The following is a 21,219-nucleotide window of genomic DNA, read 5'->3' on the forward strand; positions in this document are numbered from 1 at the left end:
TAAATTAAAATAAAGCAGAACTTTAAAAAAAAATCTGATAAAGTGAAAATGAAAACTACACTGAGAAAACAAACTGAACATAAATTAGAAATAAAACTTAAATTGAAAACAAAATAACCCTCAGGCAGATATTTAAAGTGTTATGCAAAGTGTACATGAAATTCTTTCAGAATTCATTCCCACACCACTGACATTTTTAACAACAAATTAAAAAAAAAAACAGATTCTGGAGTTCTATTGTTTATTTTGTACTACTTCAAAATGACTGAAACACACTGATGTGAATAAAACTACACGTGTACACACCCAGAAAAAAAGGACAAACAGCCACTGGGCCGGTACCCTTTCAAAAGGTATTAATATGTACACTTTAGGAAATAATATGTACCTTTAAAATACTAATATGAACCATTTAGGGGTAAATAAGGTGCAAAGATCTACATTTTAGCTTTTGTGCCTTAGGCTACCTCCCCAGTGACAGCTTTGTACTTTCTTTCCTTAGTAATCTAGTAAAAAGCATCTGTTTGTGTTTGCGTTGTTCTCTATCGTCTTACTGCTGTTCTGAGTTTAGCTGATCGAGCTCTTGGGTTCTCCTGCACCTCTTCCTCACTTGGCTTTATCACCTTCTTCAGACTGACCCAATATTTGCTCTCTCGTCCTTTCTCCTCTTCTTCGTTCTCTTCCTCCTCCTCATGCTCCTCTCCCTCTAACCCAAGCCGGGCTTTGGCTCGCTGGCGAAGGCTGCGGCGCGGTGGGGCGGCCAGGTCCTCTCCACGGAGGAAACGCTTGGTCAGCCGGTCCTCCAAGGAGTGGAAAGTGAGAACACAGAGTCGCCCCTTGGGACGGAGCAGGGTCTGCGCCACACGCAGGCCGGCGTGCAACTCATTGAGCTCGTCATTCACGAATATCCGTAAGGCCTGGAAGGTTTTGGTGGCAACGTGTGAAGGGCGCTGCAGGCGGTCACGCCGGGCGTACAACGCGCTCACTGGAAACGCTCCTAAAATCAAAGAGAGGCTTAGATTAGTTGTTAAGTTAAGAGGCTTTTGCAAGGTTCCTTTAAAAAATAAATCCACAATTTGAATTGTTCACCTGCACCAGACTTTTGTTTTAGTTTATAGTCAGACATATTAATTGATTCACATGTATTTTTGAAATTGGTTCCTATTTAATAGTTCATAGATGTTTTATAGCAGTGATTTTCAAAATGTTTTTGTGCTATGTATCCCATCAAAAATTTTCAAGTACCCCTTGAACTGAATATCATGAAGACATACCATTAAATATTTTTAATATTATTCATTCTTCTTTTTTTAAAATAAAGGAAAAAGAAATACTGTTTGTGAAAAACTGACTCACCTAGTATACATACATTAAATGTCATCCATATGAATATTTAAAAAAATTACACAATGCACACGTTTCTTTCCTTAAAAAAACACTAAAAAATGAATCAAGATATTAATTAATCAGTTATTTTTCAGTTTAAAAGGTTTATCAAAGCAAACATTTCTAAGTCCCCTTTTGCAGGGAATCACTATGTTAGTGCTTTTTAAATATAAATATTTATACAGTAAATTTCACAAAAACTGAAACAAATTTACAACTTTGAAAAATCATTTTCATGTGTACTTATATTTTTTTAATCATTGCAAACAAAACAGGTGTCCCATGGTACTACATTTCAAGTTTTAAAATTGCAAAAAGACAACAAAAACCATTGCCTTTACACTTGAAACAACAGTATGTGACCAATGGACCTTTTAGCTGAATAATTTGACTTAAAGCCAGAAAACAGTCGGCACATGAGATCTTATGAACTATATTATTCAGTATGATGGATTGAGGTGCAATGGGTGTTTTTGGCAAAAACAATCAAGAAGCAAATTCCTCATCAAGAAGGAAAAGGTGCTGTGTACTTTAAGAGCATATAAACAGAGACAAACGCACAGAAAGATGACCACTGCTAGGGACACACAGGGGCTTCTTCCAGATCAGTATGTGTGATGACAGTGCTTTTGAAAATAAACAGGCTGTTCTACAAAGCTCCCAAAGCTCATGGAGAGATGGGTCCATGCTGTATATTGTGCTGAGATGATTTGGCTCAGTCTGAGCAAGGGGAGGTGATGTTGTTCCCTGAACTGACAACATGCAGAAGTTTTCTTATTAGAAGGTAGGGAACACAAAAGTATGACCATACACTATATATCTACTGTAAATCAAAGTAAGCTTATGATAATGCTTTCATGGTTATTTCTGGCGTCCATCAGAATACACATTGGTTCTGAATAGTATCAAAATCCAGATAATTATATAGATATTTTTAATATTATATTATACTTTAAAAAAATACATGTTATGTTTCTAAATAAAAGTCTGAAGGAGTACTGAATAAATGTTTGTTGAAATACCTGTATATTCATCTGTACAAAATTGCTTTTTTTTTAATCTATAGAGTGGTCAAAATCACCCTTTTTTGAACTACTGGTTTTGCAGCATATTCCAAAAAATCCATTACACTTAGGTTAGACATTAGACTACTATTAGATATGTTTGACACATTTTACACTATTACGTAACATATATACTGTACATAAAAAAAAAATAGGTTACATCTACTGAACTCACTGTGATTCACACGTTAAATGTTAGCACATCAGTTTTTTTCAGCCTCACCCTTCAAGGCTTTTGATAAACCTAAAAAAAACCAATTAAGCAACAAAGCCAGCCAAAAGCTATTTATTCATATATTTCCTTAATAGTTCACTTAAAAATGTAAATTCTGTCATAATTTATTCACCCTCATGTCATTCCAAAACTATCATTCTTTTTTCAGTGGAACATCAAAGATGATATCTGAAAAATGTTTTCTACCCACAATGAAATCCAAAACAACATTTGAACCCACTGACTTTAACTGTAGGACAAAAAACATGAGATATTTTTCTAAATATTTTCTTTCACACACACACAAAAAGAAAGTCATACAGGTTTGGAACAACAAAGCAAACACTGACGAAATCAATTATAACCAAGTATATTTCTGTTTTTTCTTCACCTTGCCTTTCAGGGCTTCAATATGAAAATGTTTTATGGAAAAAAAAAAAGTTAACGATTTATAAAACTATTTGAAGAAACATGTTAAAGCCATAGCTTCACATGGATGAATAAGTGGAGGAGATGGAGAGATAGACAGCTAAAGAAAACGAGAGGTGTTGCATCTCTCGAGTCTTGCACTTCTGGGCTTGGAGGAGCGAGACACTGGCCAATCAATAAGACCACATGCCTCTGCCAAGCCTCTTATTTTAAAATCAAGACATAAGGGAGCACGTGAGGAACAGGAAAATATGAAACGGAAAAAATGAAAAGGAATAAAAAATGAGCAGATAGTAAATAGATGGATACACAGACAGACAGAGGCCTGGGGAAAAAAAAGGGGGGGGGGTTAAAAAAGGGCAAGTTTGCGATTTGGATTTTTTGAAAAAAGGAAAAAAAAATATATATAATGCACAATCAAATAAAATCAAGTTCAGGTTTAGCAGGCTGTAAACACTCACACAAAACAATGTGTATCGCAGCAATCTAATTTAAAAGAAATCCTGATTTAGGAAAGAATCAAACAATCAAATCTCAACTGCAACTAATACAAGGTGAATAAATACATCAATCAGTCTGTTCCTGTTACCTCAATGAGTGCTCTCCTCACATTCCAAGCAGCAATCGCTATTGATTCTCCATAACTGGCCATGAATCCTGATGGGTGTGACAATGAGAACAGCCTCTGCCTAATTACCTCTACATTTAAAATGAACTCACTTTATTAAAAACAATGTTTACACAGAAGCCTAATGAGCTGTACAATGTAAATGGGCAAAGATCCGTCAACTTTAAAACAGACAAAGCCACACCAATTTTTTTCTCTACTAAACGTCATTTAAAGATAACACCAAACATTAAAACATTAAATAATTGAATCAAATTTTAGCCATTGAATAATTCCCTAATAGGCCATATTTATATTATACATCTATACAAACACTGGCTATTAGAAAGACAAGTCAAATGTAGTGAAAATGACACTTTGTTAAATGGAAACGTAATTGGTTGGCAGTCTTGTATGGGAGTGCAGGGATTAGAGGGTAACACCCAGCTGCTCATGGGTCTGATAATTGGAGGCATGTCTTTATATGGATCAAAGTGATTACTGCATGACATCCTTCTGTAATGAAGGGAGAGATCTCTCTTGAATGAGGCTCTGCACAAGCACATTTCAGCTCATTCTTTGTCTGACCGTGAATTGAATTACGGATTTCCTTTTGTGATTCCTCTCTATTAATCACGCGCTCGTGTTGCATTAAGGAATGAACAAGAGGCAGAACTCCCATTTTGAAATTCAAGGCTCCAAACATCATTTGACTGATTGATCAAAGAATAAAAACAAAGGCAAATGCTTAAAAGATGGTATTTACTGTAGAGCATTGTTCTGATTAACTGAGCTGAGAAATGACTGGATTTGTTCGGTTGTAAGCACCAAACACTGCTACATATATGTATATACATATATGACCCTGGACCACAAAATCAGTCACAGGGGTCAATTTTTTAAACAAACAAAAAAAATTTATACATCATCTGATACAAAATATCTTCATGGAACATGATCTTTACTTAATATCCTAATGATTTTTGGCATAAAAGAAAAATTGATAACTTCGACCCATACAATATATTGTTGGCTATTGCTAGAAATATATCCGTGCTACTAATGACTGGTTTTGTGCTCCAGGGTCACATATAAAGTATTTTCTTAAAGTATAATAAATTAATTCATATTAGCTCCAGCTGTAGCACATTCACACCAAAGTCCTGAACGCTTCACCCTGAGCTCTGTATAAGTCTCATTTTAGTACAAGAGAGATTCAGAACATTTCTATAATATTAAATAAAGACCTGTTAAAATGAATGAATGAATGATGAATGAAATTGTAGGCATAATCCTGTTAAAATGCATAGCTCCATAAGTTATCGAAAGTTGAAAAGATTAAAACATGCCTCACTTTTGACTCATCCATCTCTTTGTGTTTTGAGGAAGGAAAAGAGAAATAACGTAGGTCAGGTGAGCTGGCCAAGACACGCTTAACATTTAAACGTTAGATTGTACAACTAAGCACTTGATTCATTTTGTATAAACCATGTTTGAAAATGGCGTGAGACGGAGTTTGTGACTCAGTAACTGGTTTATTCCTCGTTTATCATGACACACGGAAATGGCTAAAGGGTGAATATGTTCGGTGAAAAGACTCAATCCTGCATATGCTATGACAACATGCTGATGACTCATTTCCAGCAAATGTGTCTCACGGACACTTACATATTTCTCCTTGTTCACCTCTGGGAAAGAAAAGAGCAATAAGTGAAAGAGAGAGAGAGAGAGAGAGAGAGAGAGACAGAACTGAAATTAAAGCCTTCCATCTTCTTGTTTACCCTGAAGAGTTAACTAAAATTTGCACAACATTTCCCAATCTATGCTGATCACATCAGGTTTCCAGGAAGAACGGAGATGAAGGGTCCTATATTATTCTGTAGTGTCAATTTACGCCGCTTTCTTTGAAAGCTCAGGAAGGGCCGTTACAAGTGCCTTGTTCCTGGGCGAGGCTGGCAATAGCTGTTATGCACAAGACTTTTTAAAGAGTAACGACCCATACAATATATTGTTGGCTATTGCTAGAAATATATCCGTGCTACTAATGACTGGTTTTGTGCTCCAGGGTCACATATAAAGTATTTTCTTAAAGTATAATAAATTAATTCATATTAGAATTTATAATAGTTTTCATTTGAAGATATTTTAACACATTAACTTTTTGTATAAATATTTATATAAACATTTTATTTATAAATATTAGAATTAGTTACATTTTTGTTTAAATTCTAATTAAAATGAACTTTAACAGCAATATAAATGTATTATTACACATTTTTAAATGTTTATTAAAATTTGTTTTGTGTAAATGTTTTAAGTGTCTCAAAAGCAATGTTTCTGTATTTGATAATATAGTCTTGTCTATTGCCCTAAGGAAAATAAATATATATATAGTATAAACCATGTTTGAAAATGGCGTGAGACGGAGTTGTGACTCAGTAAATGGTTTATTCCTCATTTATCATGGCACATGGATATGGCTAAAGGGTGAATATGTTTCGTGAAAAGACTCAATCCTGCATACATTATGGCAACACACTGACAATTACATATTTCTCCTTGTTCACTTCTGGGAAAGAAAAGAGCAATAAGTGAAAGAGAGAGAGACAGAACTGAAATTAAAGCCTTCCATCTTCTTGTTTACCCTGAAGAGTTAACTAAAATTTGCACAACATTTCCCAATCTATGCTGATCACATCAGGTTTCCAGGAAGAACGGAGATGAAGGGTCCTATATTATTCTGTAGTGTCAATTTACGCCGCTTTCTTTGAAAGCTCAGGAAGGGCCGTTACAAGTGCCTTGTTCCTGGGCGAGGCTGGCAATAGCTGTTATGCACAAGACTTTTTAAAGAGTAATGCTTCATTATTACCTAGTAAATCCCTCTATCTGAGCAATGGGCTGCATAGGGACACAGAACCTCATGAATGTTATTTGAGGCTGAAAGGGCAGCGTTGCTATTGGCTGCTAGGGACAGTGGTGATTAAAAATGCCTGTTATTGGAAAATTAGCATGAAGAACATTTCAATTATTGGTTAAGAATCTGAAGGCATTGGGTTACTAACATTAAGGCTGCAGGTTCAAATCTGAGCGTGGAACTGTAGAATTATATGAGAGCTTTTGATGTCAACCTAGTTCTGATTAAATATACATTTCAGTTTGTATGATGTTTTTTGTGCATCTGACACCCTCATGTGAGTAAATGATGACCGAATTTTCATTTTTGAAAATCTAAAAAAAGATGCTTACTAGAGCTACTGAACAACACTGGGGAAAAAAAACAATAAGTAAAATTTACTTAATTTTTCTTTTGCAAGTTTTTGCACACACAGTTTATGCAAATAGCAAAGGAAACAAGTACATTTAAGGTGGCCAGTTTGAGCTTGACAAGTAATTTCTACTTAATTATTTTAAGTTTACTCTGCAATACTCAAGTACATTTCACTCAGTCATGGTTTGTAAACTTTACTCAAACAATGTAATACTGGAAAAAAATATGCTATTAAAGCATGTGGTTCACTTACAAAGTAATCAGGTAGACAGCTTGCTATCCTTATTAAGATGATATGTCTACTCAATATAGTTATTACCTAAATTAACACAGCTCTCAATACTAGGTACACAATACACAATGGTAACAATCAGTTGATACTGTTTTAGTATGAATTTTGAGAAGAAAATGAACTCCACATGTCACAAAACAGCAACTGACTTAAAGAATCCTTGTAAACATAAACAATTCCAAGTAAAATATACTTACGTTAAAGAACAAACTTTAATTTCTAAAAGCTTAAATTGAGTACTAATATAGAATTGACTCTTTTTTTATTCTGGCCTGAACTAAATTATTTAATGTAGAAATTACATTTGTTTTTCCGTATTGTATGTTTTTGTTTTTTATCAGTGAATGCCAAAATGAAAAATAAAACAAAAAGGCGATGCAAAATGTTTTATCTGACAAAATCCGATGATAAAATATTGCAGTATTTCATTAAAAAACATACAGTGAGGTAAAGTCAAGTGGATTTATCATGAATTGTACTTGAATGGAAAAACATGATTTCACTTGGACATGATCGTAACACATTAGATTAGATTTTGAATCCCAGATATTCTATGTGTTCTCAGACTTTTGAACCCCACTGTATACAGCAGAATTAAGTTAGTTGTTTTCCATTACCAATTTGAGGCAAACAGTGCAGCCAGTTGTAGTACTTGTTTACAGCTCTGTATACTTGCCAGTCTCTCGCGACAGGTTGAGACGCATCGTGATTTTGTTCCTTGAATTTTCATCTCAATGTCTCAATGCCAGAAATATGTTGTTGCATGGAGCTCTGGAGTTGAATGAGACACTAAATCCCAAGTTATTCAAAAACAACAATTGACTGCTGTGAATAAAAAGATTCCACTAAACACTAATTGAATAGCTAGATACTATAAGGAAGCGTTATCCCTGTTCTGAATGCAAAGGAGGTAGCAGGTTTGTCAATGGCTATTACAGGGATCGTTCAGCCAAAATTATTTTGTGTTCCAAAGAAGAAAGTAAGTCCTACAGGTTTGCAACAACATGAGTGTGATTAAATGAAAGTTTTTCAGTTTAAAATAAAATTAGATTTTGTGTAAAATATCCAGTAAACAAATTAATTAATCAACAAAGAGAAAAAAAGTCACTCACTGTTTTACCAAAGAAACGGCCTAAAAAAAATTTAGAGTAGCAGAATGGAGAGTGAACTCCAGCTAACAGAAGTATAGACTTTAAGGACTGCCTTAATTCCAAAACTGTGATGTGGGCCTCAGCAAACTTGGAAGGAGAAAGCGAAAGATCAATTTTCATCAGCACTCCAACAAGTTTGCTCTTCAACCAGTAATCAATAGTGGGCTGATTAGTGTCTCTACAGTGATATTAAAGCATGACCAGCAGCTTAAACAACTGTTTAACCATGCTGTCAAATCCTGTGAGTTGCACCAAATGAATCTGAATGTTTTATGGCAATGCTAGACTGACGGCTTCAAGGTGTACCAGAGCGGCCGGTGTGGCTGTCAGGGTCAGTGAGGGTGCGAGTTACTGGCTCTAAGCCACTTTTATGCTGATGCTCATTATGATTCAAACTGGTCTGATATGTAGAAAGCTGATCTGTGCATTGGGATCGAGGGACACTTTCCTTAGGGAATCTGGATAATCTTCTGTCACGCCAGCTGGGTTCATACTGATGAGAATATTAGACTGCCGTGACCTCGTCTCCTCTCTAATATGTTTCCCTAAATAGTGCGGATCCCCCGTTTTAACATGGAATAAAACCCCAATCAGAAGCTACAAAATTTGTGTAGGATTTACCTACTCGTGTAGGATTTGCTAGTAAATTTCACAAATAATTACAAAGAAACAGCAAGTAACACATTGAATTAAAAAATTTGAAGTAGAAAGACCTAAATAGCATTTTCTTATAAAATTAATTTTAAAAATCTTATTTTTTTGCAATGTAAAGCAATGTGTTTATGCAAAGGATTGTGACTGGTGACTACAACGATACACTGCAAGCAAGGCGGAGGAGACAGGTTCTGACACTCATCTGCCTCCAAAAGCAAGGGCAGAGAGGCATTATAGGGCTTTAGTTGCTCATGTAAGGAAACAAAGAGCACATAAGAGGGAGAACTCCCATTATGCCCATTGTTATGCTGTCTAAACCCCACCCATTCCCCCATCATCAGCACTGATAAATACACACACATACAAATACACACATATCATCCCTCCTTCCTGCTCCATCAATCGCTTCCCTTGGCAACGGTAATGCTGGCAGCCCACCGCCGACCCCCAGGGACCCTCGGGAGTCAGAAGCTTCCAGATTGATTGGAATAAACATTGTTGTTGACTTGCTCTACTCTTCAAAGAAGATCAAACAACTGCCCTTAGTCACACCTGTTCTCCCGGTGTGACGCATGTGCTTGCCTCGTGCTACAGTCATCTTCTGAAGCGACCATCTATCTCGTCGCCAGCGTCGGGCTATGGAAACAGCGCCGGCAAAAATAAAGCAGCCGATAAATATAATATCAAAAAGCATCGAGCTGCCGCAATGTGGTGCGTGTGACGCGTGCGTTTGGAGAAGTGTGTTGGTGGGGGTGCGGTGAAGGGCACGAAAAGGGAGGGAGCGAGTGTGAGAAACAAATCAAAGGATACAAGGAGGGGGGAGACTGGGGTAGGAGAGGATGGGAGTGTGAGTCCAAATACGAATTAAGGAAAGGGGCTAAAAAGCGCACGGAACCCCACATGCAGCTTTTTCGCTAGCGCTTCCTCTCTCGCTTTGTTTTTTATTAATAAGAGCCCTGTCAGTTGCAAGGGATGTGTTGCTGACGGACACTCAGACATTGAGAAACGAGTGGGGGGTGGGGGTGGCAGAGATTTCGGATTAGAAAACGCCATCTTTTCTCCCCTTCTCCTTTTCCAGGACAAATAGGTCCCATAGGGAGAGTTTGCATTAATATCGCTTTCTCTCTCTCCTCGCCTCCCTCTAGTGCAGGGAATTAATGAGGGGGGGTACCTGCTACGATGCTGGCCAGTTGCAAGGTCCGGCCGATGGGGTAGACGCTGCGTGCCTGTGCGATGGCCGCCGCAATTTTCCTGGTGTGCCGCTCCTCCCCGTACGCAGCCAGCACGGACACAAGCGCCTGTTGATCCAAGGCGTTGACCACGTCAGCCGCGCAGGGCATGTCGGGGTACCTACGCACAAAGAGGAGCCCAATTAAGCAGCTTGACGTCACAAAGTTCCTGGCTGACAGAAGCCAAGCCTGACAGCTCTAAGACACCAGTGAAAACCCCTCCCACTCTGGGAGATGTGGGCTCGAGATCTATAAAAAGAGAGAGAGCGTGTGTGTACATGAGAGAGAACAGGAGGGAGAAACGGTTAGCGACAAATATAAAAATATCAAATCATGAACTGAATTATGCATTCGCTTTTTCTTTCTTTAGGAAAATGTGTGCGCACACTCCAGGAAGAACAAAGATATACCAGGATAAATGAGGCAAAGTTACACACCTACATAAAGAGGAAATATATTAGCTTACTAATACGAATAACACTTAATATTTCATGTAGTGAGTTTCAGTCGGCAGCTGTTCAGTACACTTGCACATGTGATTCATATACTCCCAGTGATTCATATATTCCCTAAACATCTTGACTCACACGTACAAATCTCTATATTTAGACATATGCAGTTATTTAGGTTTGATACCTTCGATTCTGACTGGCACATTTCTTTGCCTCTGTACTGATGGACAGCGAGGGAAGCAAAGAATAATTGAGCGCTCAGGTACTGACTGATACTGGAACATGCATGTGCAGAAGCAGCTTCAGTCATTTGTCACCTGGAGTCAACTTGATGAACCTTTCATCATAACCTTTCTTTTGGAATCGGCGTCGTTCTGGATCTCACATTATCCTTGAACGATTCTTCTCTTATTTAGTTTGTCATTTACAGTATGTGGGCACGGAATGAGTAACTCCAACAGATAGACATGCTGATTAATGCAAAGTACGCTCTGTTCTTCTCGAAGGCCAGCTCGAGTCGGCCGACTGCGTCATGTCGTCGTAAACTTTAATTCTCGCACTGGTTTTTGTGATGGAACGAGGATAAGGCGTATTCAGATACCGTGGGCAGGACCTGGATCGACCTGCACTATATCTCGCCTTTTCTCTTTTTCCTTTGGGTCTCTCTCTCCCTCCTTCTCTTTTTTCAACCATTTCATCTCGCCCCCAGAAAAAAAGTTCAGAGTCAGTTACGGTGGGTGGGATTTCCACCTCATTATCACAGTGAAAACTTTGACAAAACTTCCTAATAAGAGAGGAAGGCCTCTCGCTCTTCTTCAAATCAGAGGGAAGCTGTGGTTTGCATGAGAGGCGTAGGAGACTTAGAGATGATGCCGATGATAAAACACTACTCTAGGTGTTTCCCAGCCCTGGCACAGGAATACCCTGTCTTCCTACTCAAACACACCTGATTCAACTCCTCTGCTCGTTAGTAGAGACTCCATGACCTGAAATGCATGCATCAGAAAAAACACCCCAAAAAAATTAGTATTGTTGGCAGTACTCCAGACCCAGGGTTAGGAAACACTGCTCTAGATGACTAGTTTCTTTATAAGTGAAAGGGTGTGAAGGCTTTATTAAAGACAGCAATCAGGTCAAATTGTTGACATGTGCTTCAAATAGCCTAAATAGTACCGCACCACAGATTATAACAATATTATTAGTTATATACAAAAAAAATGGTTATTTAATACAGGGGTTTTCAAACCTGTCCCGGAGGCCCCGCAGCACTACACATTTTCTGTCTCACTTATCTGTCACACCCAGTTCAGAAAATTAATTGACAATTCTTAGAGCCAATATTGATTTTTTTTTATTATTTTTATTATTATATTTTGTCATATGGGTAAACGTCATATGTAAAATGTGATTTATGCTTTTCAATTTTGAGAATGGAAAAATACTTAAACATCTGCTGCTTTAATAGAACTATCACTCAACATTTAACCAGAAAATTTAAGCAGAATATAATTGGCTCATATGGTGTTTTTAGCGTTTTTTTATTATTTTAGTTTTTTATAAAAAGATGTTGCACTTTCGTTGTATGGAAAAGAGCTGCATAACCTTAAAAGTTTTCATTTTTTGGCAAACTATTCCTTTAAAATGTAACCATTTAGTACGATTTCACTGTTTTACTCCTGCGGCTTAATCAAATACTGTTGAAAGACAGTAAGATATTGAAAATTACAAATATTAATGTAGAATACACATTGTGAAATGGGTCCTGGACTTTGTGACACCCTGCCAATGTCTAAACCTAAACTTTATCACCCTAAAGGGGTGATCACACTACACTTTTCTTTCCATTCACTTCCATTTAAATGCATGCGAATGCTGAGATAGGAAACGCAAGCTCATGTGAAGAGGATTTGTATTTTGCTGCATTTCAAAATTTTCAGATTGAAAACCAGTTTTAAAGGGATAGTTCACCCAAAAATGAAAATTCTCACCTGCGTTCACTTTCAGAACACAAATTAAGATATTTTTGATGAAATCCGAGAGCATTCTGAGCCCAACACAACTATAACATTCAAGGCCCAGAAAGGTAGTAAGGACATCGTTAAAATAGAAACGTAAAGAGAAAACAAAAAAAGAAAACCAAAGAGAAGAAATTGCTGAATAAAGACGTTATTTTTGTTTTCCTTGCGCATAAAAATTATTCTCATAGCTTCATAAAATTGAAAAGGCTTCATAAAAGGTTGAACCACTGATGTCACATGGACTATTTTATCAATGTCCTTACTAAATTGTGACCCTGGACCACAAAAACTGTCTTAAGTAGTACGGATATATTTGAAGCAATAGCCAAAAATACATTGTATGGGTCAAAATTATCCATATTTCTATTATGCCAAAAATAATTAGGATATTAAGTAAAGATTATATTCCATGAAGATATTTTGTAAAATTCCTACCATAAATATATCAAACCTTAATTTTTGATTAGTAATATGCATTGCTTTACAACTTTAAAGGCGATTTTCTCAATATTCAGATTTTTTTTTGCACCCTCAGATTCCAGATTTTCAAATAATTGTATCTTGGCCAAATATTGTCCTATCCTAACAAACCATACATCAATGGAAAGCTTATTTATTCAGCTTTCAAAAAATTGACCCTTATGACTGGTTTTGTGGTCCAGGGTCACAATTAGTTGCGTTCCTGTCTATGCAGGGTCAGAGAGCTCTAATTTCGTCAAAAATATCTTAATTTGTGTTCCGAAGATGAACGAAGGTCTTACGGGCTTGGCACGACATAAGGGCCCGAAGATGAACGAAGGTCTTACGGGTTTGGAACGACATAAGGGCGAGTAATTAATGACAGAATTTTCATTTTTGGGTGAACTATCCATTTAAGAAATACTGTGACCTGAGCTTTGGGGCGAGGCGAGGCGGGGGGGTTCTTTCTCACTACCTAAATTAGTTCTGTTCATTCACCAACTATCTTAACGCTAACATTCCATGTGTCCCTCAAAGCTCTGTCTGTGAATCAGCTCTGCAGAGCTTAGTCATCTTTTTATTGTATTAAGCTGTAATTAGGTTATGCCTTACACCTGTTCAGAATTAGTTTTTGAATAGCTATAATAGATAAGCATGGAGACTCTGTAGATGTAATCAATAAACGAGTGAGCCAAGAATAATAACTGTGGCCATCAGTGTATATCGAGAGTGAATCAGGCATTACTAATAGCACAAATGATTCTTGGAACATTCATGAAAATGAGTGCTTCTACTAAACCGAGGTAATAGTCGAACCTGTCTCCATCCATCCTCATGTCCAGTGGTCCATCCTTGCTGAGGGAGAAGCCCCTCTCTGCTGAATCCATCTGCATGGAGGAGCATCCAGCGTCCAGAAGGGTAGCATCCACACCTCCTGGACCCAAACCCAGTGCTGGGAGCAGGTTATTCAGCTCACTGAACCTCCCTAGTACTGGCTTCACCTGGCCCCTTAAAAAAAGAGAGAATAGAAAATAAGATAACGTTGTCTTGGCTGTCAATTTTGAACAATTTAAGGTGTCTTTGCTGAACAGAAGTATTACCTTTTCGAAAAATAAAACAAAATTAAAAAATGAAATAAAAATAGTTAGTCAAGGTTAGTTTTCCATGACCATTTTCCACTCTCTTTCTCTGACACTAAATAAACAGATCAACTTTTGCTTTTGTACCTTCAAGATTCACAGGCGTCTTCACATGTGAAATGAGTAACAGTGCTTACGGGTTGCATTTGTGGTCAGGTCTAACATAAATGGTTGTGCTGCACCTTTTAGTAAGATTGTTTGCAAAGCCTGTATTCATTGTGACAAAAAAATGTGCCTCACAATCTGTTAAGGTCAGACTAACATGGGGCTTGATCAGAGACCTTGTTAAAAATAAACATCAGCCACTCATTTTTAACGCTGGAAGCCAGACACAACAAAACCTTTGGTGAACTTTTATCATTAGTTACAATATAGAAAAACAGCTTCTGGTGTTTAGAGTATCAGTATCCATCCCACTTCTGCTTTATAACTTCACACTGGGCCAAGCTATTAAAATACCAACTCAGTGGTGCACCGCAAATGCATGAGTGACTGTACTGGGGATAAAACACTATTACTGACTGATATATGGTGCAGTGTTGTTATAGTTAACTAGAACTAAAGCTTTTTTTCATTTCATTTTCATGAAATGAAACAAAGCAGAAATAAAATAAAATGGAAATATGAAATGGAAAAATAAAACCTAACGAAAATGAGAAATACCGTCTTGGCAACTTACGGAAATAAAAAGTGCAGAAAGTGATTAAAAAAAAAAGATTAAAAATGAAATCAAAATAAAGCTAAATTGAAATAAATAAAAAAAACAATAAAAAAAAAAAAAATCACATCACAAAAATTAAAACGGAATATATACTAAACTGATGATAATACCGATCCATACAAAATTTAAAGTGTATTATTTTAAGATTCTGACTTAAAAAGGGCAACCAATAATAAATACAACTGTCATGAGTATGCTTCCTATAATTAATAATTAATGGTATAATTTATTTTTCTTCACATTACACACTTGATAGTTCAATAATAATTAATACATGCTGCTATATATTTTAACATTTTATTAAGGGCCAACATAATATGAAACCAATCAGCAGTCTTATATTATTCTATCATTTTTCTCATGTGTAAACTTTATAGTTATTATGGTATAATTATATAGTTTTATGGGTTTATAATATATATATAATAAATATGTGTTACTTAAAGTTACACAGGACTGTAAAATAATGTTGACACTCAAACCTTCTTTGTACATGGTAAGTTTAAGTTTTTGCTCTTATATAGTCAGTTTCCACACAGAAAGGAGCTGAACAAACGGTGGCAGGTGTTCTGCCTCTGTAGGGCTGGTTACCTAGGCACTAAGTTCTTAGCTGGTGTCCAAAGACTACTGCAGCTCATAAGCTGTACAAAGAAAGAGAGATAGACCAAATAATATACCCCACAGGGAAGGTAACAAAATATCATTTATTTATCACCTTGGAGACCAAAAGATGAGAGTTGTGAGAGTGCTGTCGCAGCTTAAACTTAATTGAAAAACAGACACACAAACACACAGAAACGTACAAAAATGCATGCGTATGAAGGCTATGCGATTATTCTGTGATCACGGACACACATTTGCAGGTAAGTATGAATGTTAGAATATATGCGTATGACGTTTCATTCAACTTGAAGTGGAGGTGTTGGTTTGACGTGAGTATTGACGATGGCTCTTTAATCCACAGTCATTCATATGGAACCGTGGGTGTTTTTTTTTCTTTTTCACTATTGCTTTAATTCACTGTCTTTGCTTTATCTGAAGAGGCTTCACAGTCATGAGTAACACAGGCACACTTGCGTCGTGTCTCAGACCACACACACATTAAAGCTACATGAATACGGTTTTAAAAAAGATCAAGAAGAAGCTGAAACAAGACATAAGCATTCAGGCATCATCTCAGTCCCTCCTGACTCTCTGCGTCTCCTCCTGAGTTCTTCCCCAGCACCGAAGAGCCATTCATTTTTCATGTGACCTTTAGACAGCCTGTGAGCTGAGAACAGCCCAGGTAGGCAACTATAAATCAGACAGCAGAGAAGCAAATGAGGCGGAGAACACTAGGGGTCCCATGCAGAGGCGGTTAATTTGGCCGCGTTGGCTTTGCAGTCATGCTAAACACGCGGATTCCCCGCCCTGACTCGTACTAAACTCCTTCCAGAACAAAAAGTGCAGAGGATGGGGGTGAGAAATCACCTCCTCCACCTCGAGGGTCATCAAAGGTCCTCTTCTGCACCCACTCACGCGGCCGGCCCAGGGCTTTACCCGTAGGACCCCGGGGTGCCAGCGTCCACACACCCACGGCCAGCTGAAAGATCAAGGGTGAGGGAGCTGCTCGGCTCTCGCCCCCGCTGCAAGGGCTTCCCTCAGTTCTCCGCGCCGCAGAAGGGGCTTTCTATCTCGCTCTCTCGCTTCTTCCCTCCTCCTCGTTCGCACAGTACCTTCATTAATTTGCTGGAAAATCTATAGTGAGGCATTCTCTTGCCCGCCCACACAAACACATAGACTCTGCAAGAGCGGTAAGCCCCCGTCCCTCCCTCCCGGTCCATGGATCGGTGAGTTTGGAGGGAGAAAGGGAGAGGCTGTGACAGGCAGAACGCTGCCTCTGCCGTTGCTTCCCGTGTCAATACACAGTCAATTTAGGGCCTCAAATGTGCCAGACTTCACTGCAGTAGTTTATTTTCAACGTTAAGGGGTTTTCCTAATATCTAGATGAAGTATCCGGCTTATTTTGCAACACAAACCTAAGCTATTTTCTGTGAATGTGCAAGACTTCCGATTCCTTAAATGCTTAGAAGAACAAAGTGCAGTAAATGGTGAAACTGTTTGTGCTACAAACCAGTGTGTTTATGATTACGATAATAAATTGAAATAATATGAAAAGTTTGTGATATCAAGCAGCATGACAGACTGTTTTTGTACAGCTAAAATAACTGCAAGCAGATGGCAGCAAGTTACAAATAGCCACACCCACTCGTACGTTAAAAATAAAGTGGATATTGGTACCAAAACATAGCCTGAAAGCACAGGCAATATGATCCTGAGTGTAAAGTACAACCATTCTGAGTGACCAACACTCAAGCTAATTAGGCTTAGGCGCAGTAAGACTGCGAACATGAAATATACAAAAAAGCTTCTCAGATATTCAATTCGAAAACAACATTTATTGTCTGAATACTTAAACCAGTAGCGAGTGACTCTGCAAGCAGGATTTTCATTACTGAATTTTCACAGTATAGTCAAGGTTTCCATTGTTGTTTCTCGAGAGGCATATTATGCATGTTCGGTTTGGGTTGGATGAAAGATTCTTATTCCTAAAGAAATATCACAATATTTAGCAAACTATTATACTTTATTTGCTGCAGGCATGTACACTGTACTTTATTAGACTGTTTGTATTTACTCTATACAAGATCTATTCTTCAAAAGCGGGAAAAAATTTAACTAAATCAATGGATAAGATGGAGAAGGGAGAGTCGGTGAACAATGTTTAATTTTTGTTGTCCTTTTCACATGCAGAGTGAAAATGCAACAGCATGGCTTGACACTGACTGATCAATAACAGAGCAAAAACACTGATTAAATCCTGTGAGTCCCTCAGCCCCTTCCCTATCCCTTCTGTCTTCAAATGCCAAGCTTTTCCCTAAGCTACACAACACAACTAAATGCAATAGTCAAAAAAATATAAAACATTCAACAGTGCAACAACAAAAAAAGAATAATGATTAAAAAAAAAAATGCTTCGCTTTGTGCCTAACAATGCCCCTTAGCTGTTATAAATTCACTGTAAATCACGGCTTCTTGGGGCTTATTGCTTTATGCTACTCAAACAAAATCGAACAATATCAGATTAAAAAATGCCATATAACACAATATCTAACACTAGCTTGCTCCATTCTATCTGTTTTCTTTTTATTTATTATATTATTAAAAAAAAAAAACCTTGCTATGTGTACTGCGTTAAGCTAACTGAGACTTGTTATAGCACTTGTATATCATTGCTCTTTTGTTGATTTTGATTGCTTCCATTGTCCTCATTTGTAAGTCGCTTTGGATAAAAGTGTCTGCTAAATGACTAAATGTAAATGTAAACACAATATGACAGAACAAGATAATGCCATGCAACCAACAGTATCTAAGTTAACAACATCAGATAAAACTATAAAATTCATACATGCCCCTCCAGAATCTGCAAGAAGGTCATCATTTTGTAAAAATAAGAGGTCAAATAATATTTGCTTGATATTTAAATTTGTCCAGATAAAATTTCAACAAATTTTAAAGTTTACCAAATTTTATTTGGTGTAATGAAATGTGTTTATGCGGTTTAAGGTTCAAAAAACACATTATTTTCCACATACTGTACATTATTGTTTCTCCTCTATGCCCCGCCTTTCTGAAACACGTCGATTTTTACAAAGCTCATCATTCTGAAAAGCGAGGTGTACGCTGATTGGCCAGCTATCCAGTGCATTGTGACTGGCTGAATACCTCAAGCGTGTGACGGAAATGTTACGCCCCTTACCATACTGTGATGCCCTGAGTCCGGCAGGAGCGATAAGACAAAAACATTAAAACCCATTATAAACGAGGCATTTGTTGCATCCAGTGGGGACGGATTATAATGACATATACTGTCTTTTTACGCGTTGCATCGCGCCGCGTAAACATAAAACCATGTCTGCATTTGTGATCGGAGAAATGACAAACAACAAGCGCTACTCCACACTGCTCAAGACTCGCGTTTGAATCGTCAGTGGCAAATTCTTTAAATATAAAAAACATACTTACAGTCTGTGAGTCAGAACAGCCGGCATTGCAGTCTACTCTCAGGAAACAGTCCTCCATAAAGGAACGGCCGGCGGGGCTAGAGTGAGCGGAGGCCGGCGGATTCGACGAAGGAACGGCCGGTGGGCTTGCAGCAACCACATGTGGCGACCCCGGGCTGGACTCTGCTTCGTCCACGGTGAAAGCCGATCCGGCGATCCACAGCACGAAGTTGATGTATTTCCTCAGGGACCAGCACGGATCAGCTCCAGGCATGACAAAGCAGATATCGTCCTCTTTTGGAAGGCCAAACAAAGTAGTTTCGCTTTCACAACGAAACACACAGCGCCTTCACGACATGGTGGTGGCAACAATACTACAGCGAGAATAAAAGTTACGCCTTCTTTCTTTGCGTGAACATTTGGGCGGCGTTATGCAAATCTTCCCACATTGTGACATAGACATGTGGGGGCGTGTTAGAACCAGCCGTTTTAGGTAGGCGTGGTTGAGAATATCTCTTTGGATTTGAGACTTTAGTCTTTGCAACTTTACAGATCTTCTTTATGCACCAAGAGCTTGTAACACGCCAAAGAGAAAGGAAAATTTTAAATCTCATCATATGACCCCTTTAAAAGACTGCTTGAACTATATGTAAATATCTGCTATAAATAAACATCTACTTCTTCGGGGCAGTACTTTTTTTTTTTTTTATACACAAATGTTTAACATGTTAAATATTCACAATAGTCAATGAAATTGATTTCTGAGGACAGATTGTTTGTTGTGACACAGACTGCACTGGCCAGTGTTAATGACACATCAGCAGGCAAGATGTCAAATGTTATTGTATAGAATGACAGATAAATGATTTGATGTGTGGAGGCTGTTCACATTCACACGCACTTATGAAAAGACAGGTTAATTTGAAAATGTATTTGTAGACCGCAAATTCTTTTCTTTTTCTTTTCAACAGTTAATCAAACATATTGCAATAGGCAAGTTTCCTCAGTAACAACGGGCTAAAGTTTCATACTTAGGCCTTGCTTCCATATAAAAAGCTGATGGTGCAATTGAGAGAAACTTTGCCGAACTGAAGGAGCCATAACTCTGTGCATGACAATATGACAATAATGCCTAGCAACCTAGCCTGAGTGGGAGGTGCTATCTCTGCGTGTCATTAGGTGTGGAAGAGTGTACCGCTTCGTGGTGGCTGATTTGTCAAGTGCTGCACGAAAAAAAAGGTTCAAACCTAATGGGTGCACAAACCAGAGATGGTGAAGATGGGGTAAATCCACCCGACCAGTTTTGAAAGAATCATTTTCAACATACAGTTATAAAAAGATGGCCTAGTTAAAGCCTTGTGCAACTGTAGTATTTTGAACTCCTTCACTGAGGTAAAGTCATTATAATGCACAACCTCTTAGTTCTGTCTTTAAAATCTTGGATGAGCCATGTTTTTGAGGCCATGCAATATAAACAATATACACACATCAGTCAAGCTTAAAATGATTGTGGCAAGTCGTTACAAACCATTACATAACTGAGTTATATTACTCTCTGAAATAACCGTTTATTGATTGCTTAAAGGGATAGTTCACCCAAAAATGAAAATTCTGTAATTTTCTCACCCTTAATTACTCACCCTCATGTCATTCTAAACCCACACGCGTCTCTCGTGAAAGCGCGGCGGAGACTGACACGGAAGAGAAGAAATTGTTGAATAAAGTTATTTTTGTTTTCTTTGCGCACAAAAAGTATTCTCGTAGCTTCGTAACATTATGGTTGAACCACTGATGTCACATGTACTATTCATTGATGTCTATCTTTACTACCTTTCTGGGCCTTGAACATTTCAGTTGTGTTGTTGTCTATGCAGGGTCAGAAAGCTCTCGGATTTCATCAAACATATCTTAATTTGTGTTCTGAAGATGAACAAAGGTCTTACGGGTTTGGAATGATATGAGGGGATGTAATTAATGAATTTTCATTTTTGGGTGAACTAACCCTTTAACTGATAATAAATAATTGAAGCAAACTACACAGTGTTTCTTCTGATTTTGTCTGCTTCACTGGATGGCATAAAATAGTAGGTATC

At 37.8% G+C, this 21,219-nt stretch overlaps 1 protein-coding gene across 3 annotated transcripts in view; it reads right to left on the bottom strand.

The window, feature by feature from the left end:
- Positions 1-224: 224 nt before the first annotated feature.
- Positions 225-21,219, bottom strand: part of LOC107670761 (methyltransferase 15, mitochondrial 12S rRNA N4-cytidine) — a 61,201-nt gene continuing 40,206 nt past the window's right edge. For all 3 annotated transcript variants that reach the window (XM_016463515.1, XM_016463513.1, XM_016463514.1), the window contains exons 4-6: positions 14,040-14,231; positions 10,237-10,415; positions 225-997 (exon numbers count right to left, since the gene is read on the bottom strand). In XM_016463515.1, the coding sequence (XP_016319001.1) occupies positions 543-997; positions 10,237-10,415; positions 14,040-14,231 (826 nt within the window). In that variant the 3' untranslated portion in view covers positions 225-542. The remainder of the gene's footprint in view (positions 998-10,236; positions 10,416-14,039; positions 14,232-21,219) is intronic.

Source organism: Sinocyclocheilus anshuiensis, unplaced genomic scaffold, assembly GCF_001515605.1.
Source record: "Sinocyclocheilus anshuiensis isolate Anshui unplaced genomic scaffold, SAMN03320099.WGS_v1.1 scaffold816, whole genome shotgun sequence".
In the NCBI taxonomy this organism is placed as follows: domain Eukaryota; kingdom Metazoa; phylum Chordata; class Actinopteri; order Cypriniformes; family Cyprinidae; genus Sinocyclocheilus; species Sinocyclocheilus anshuiensis.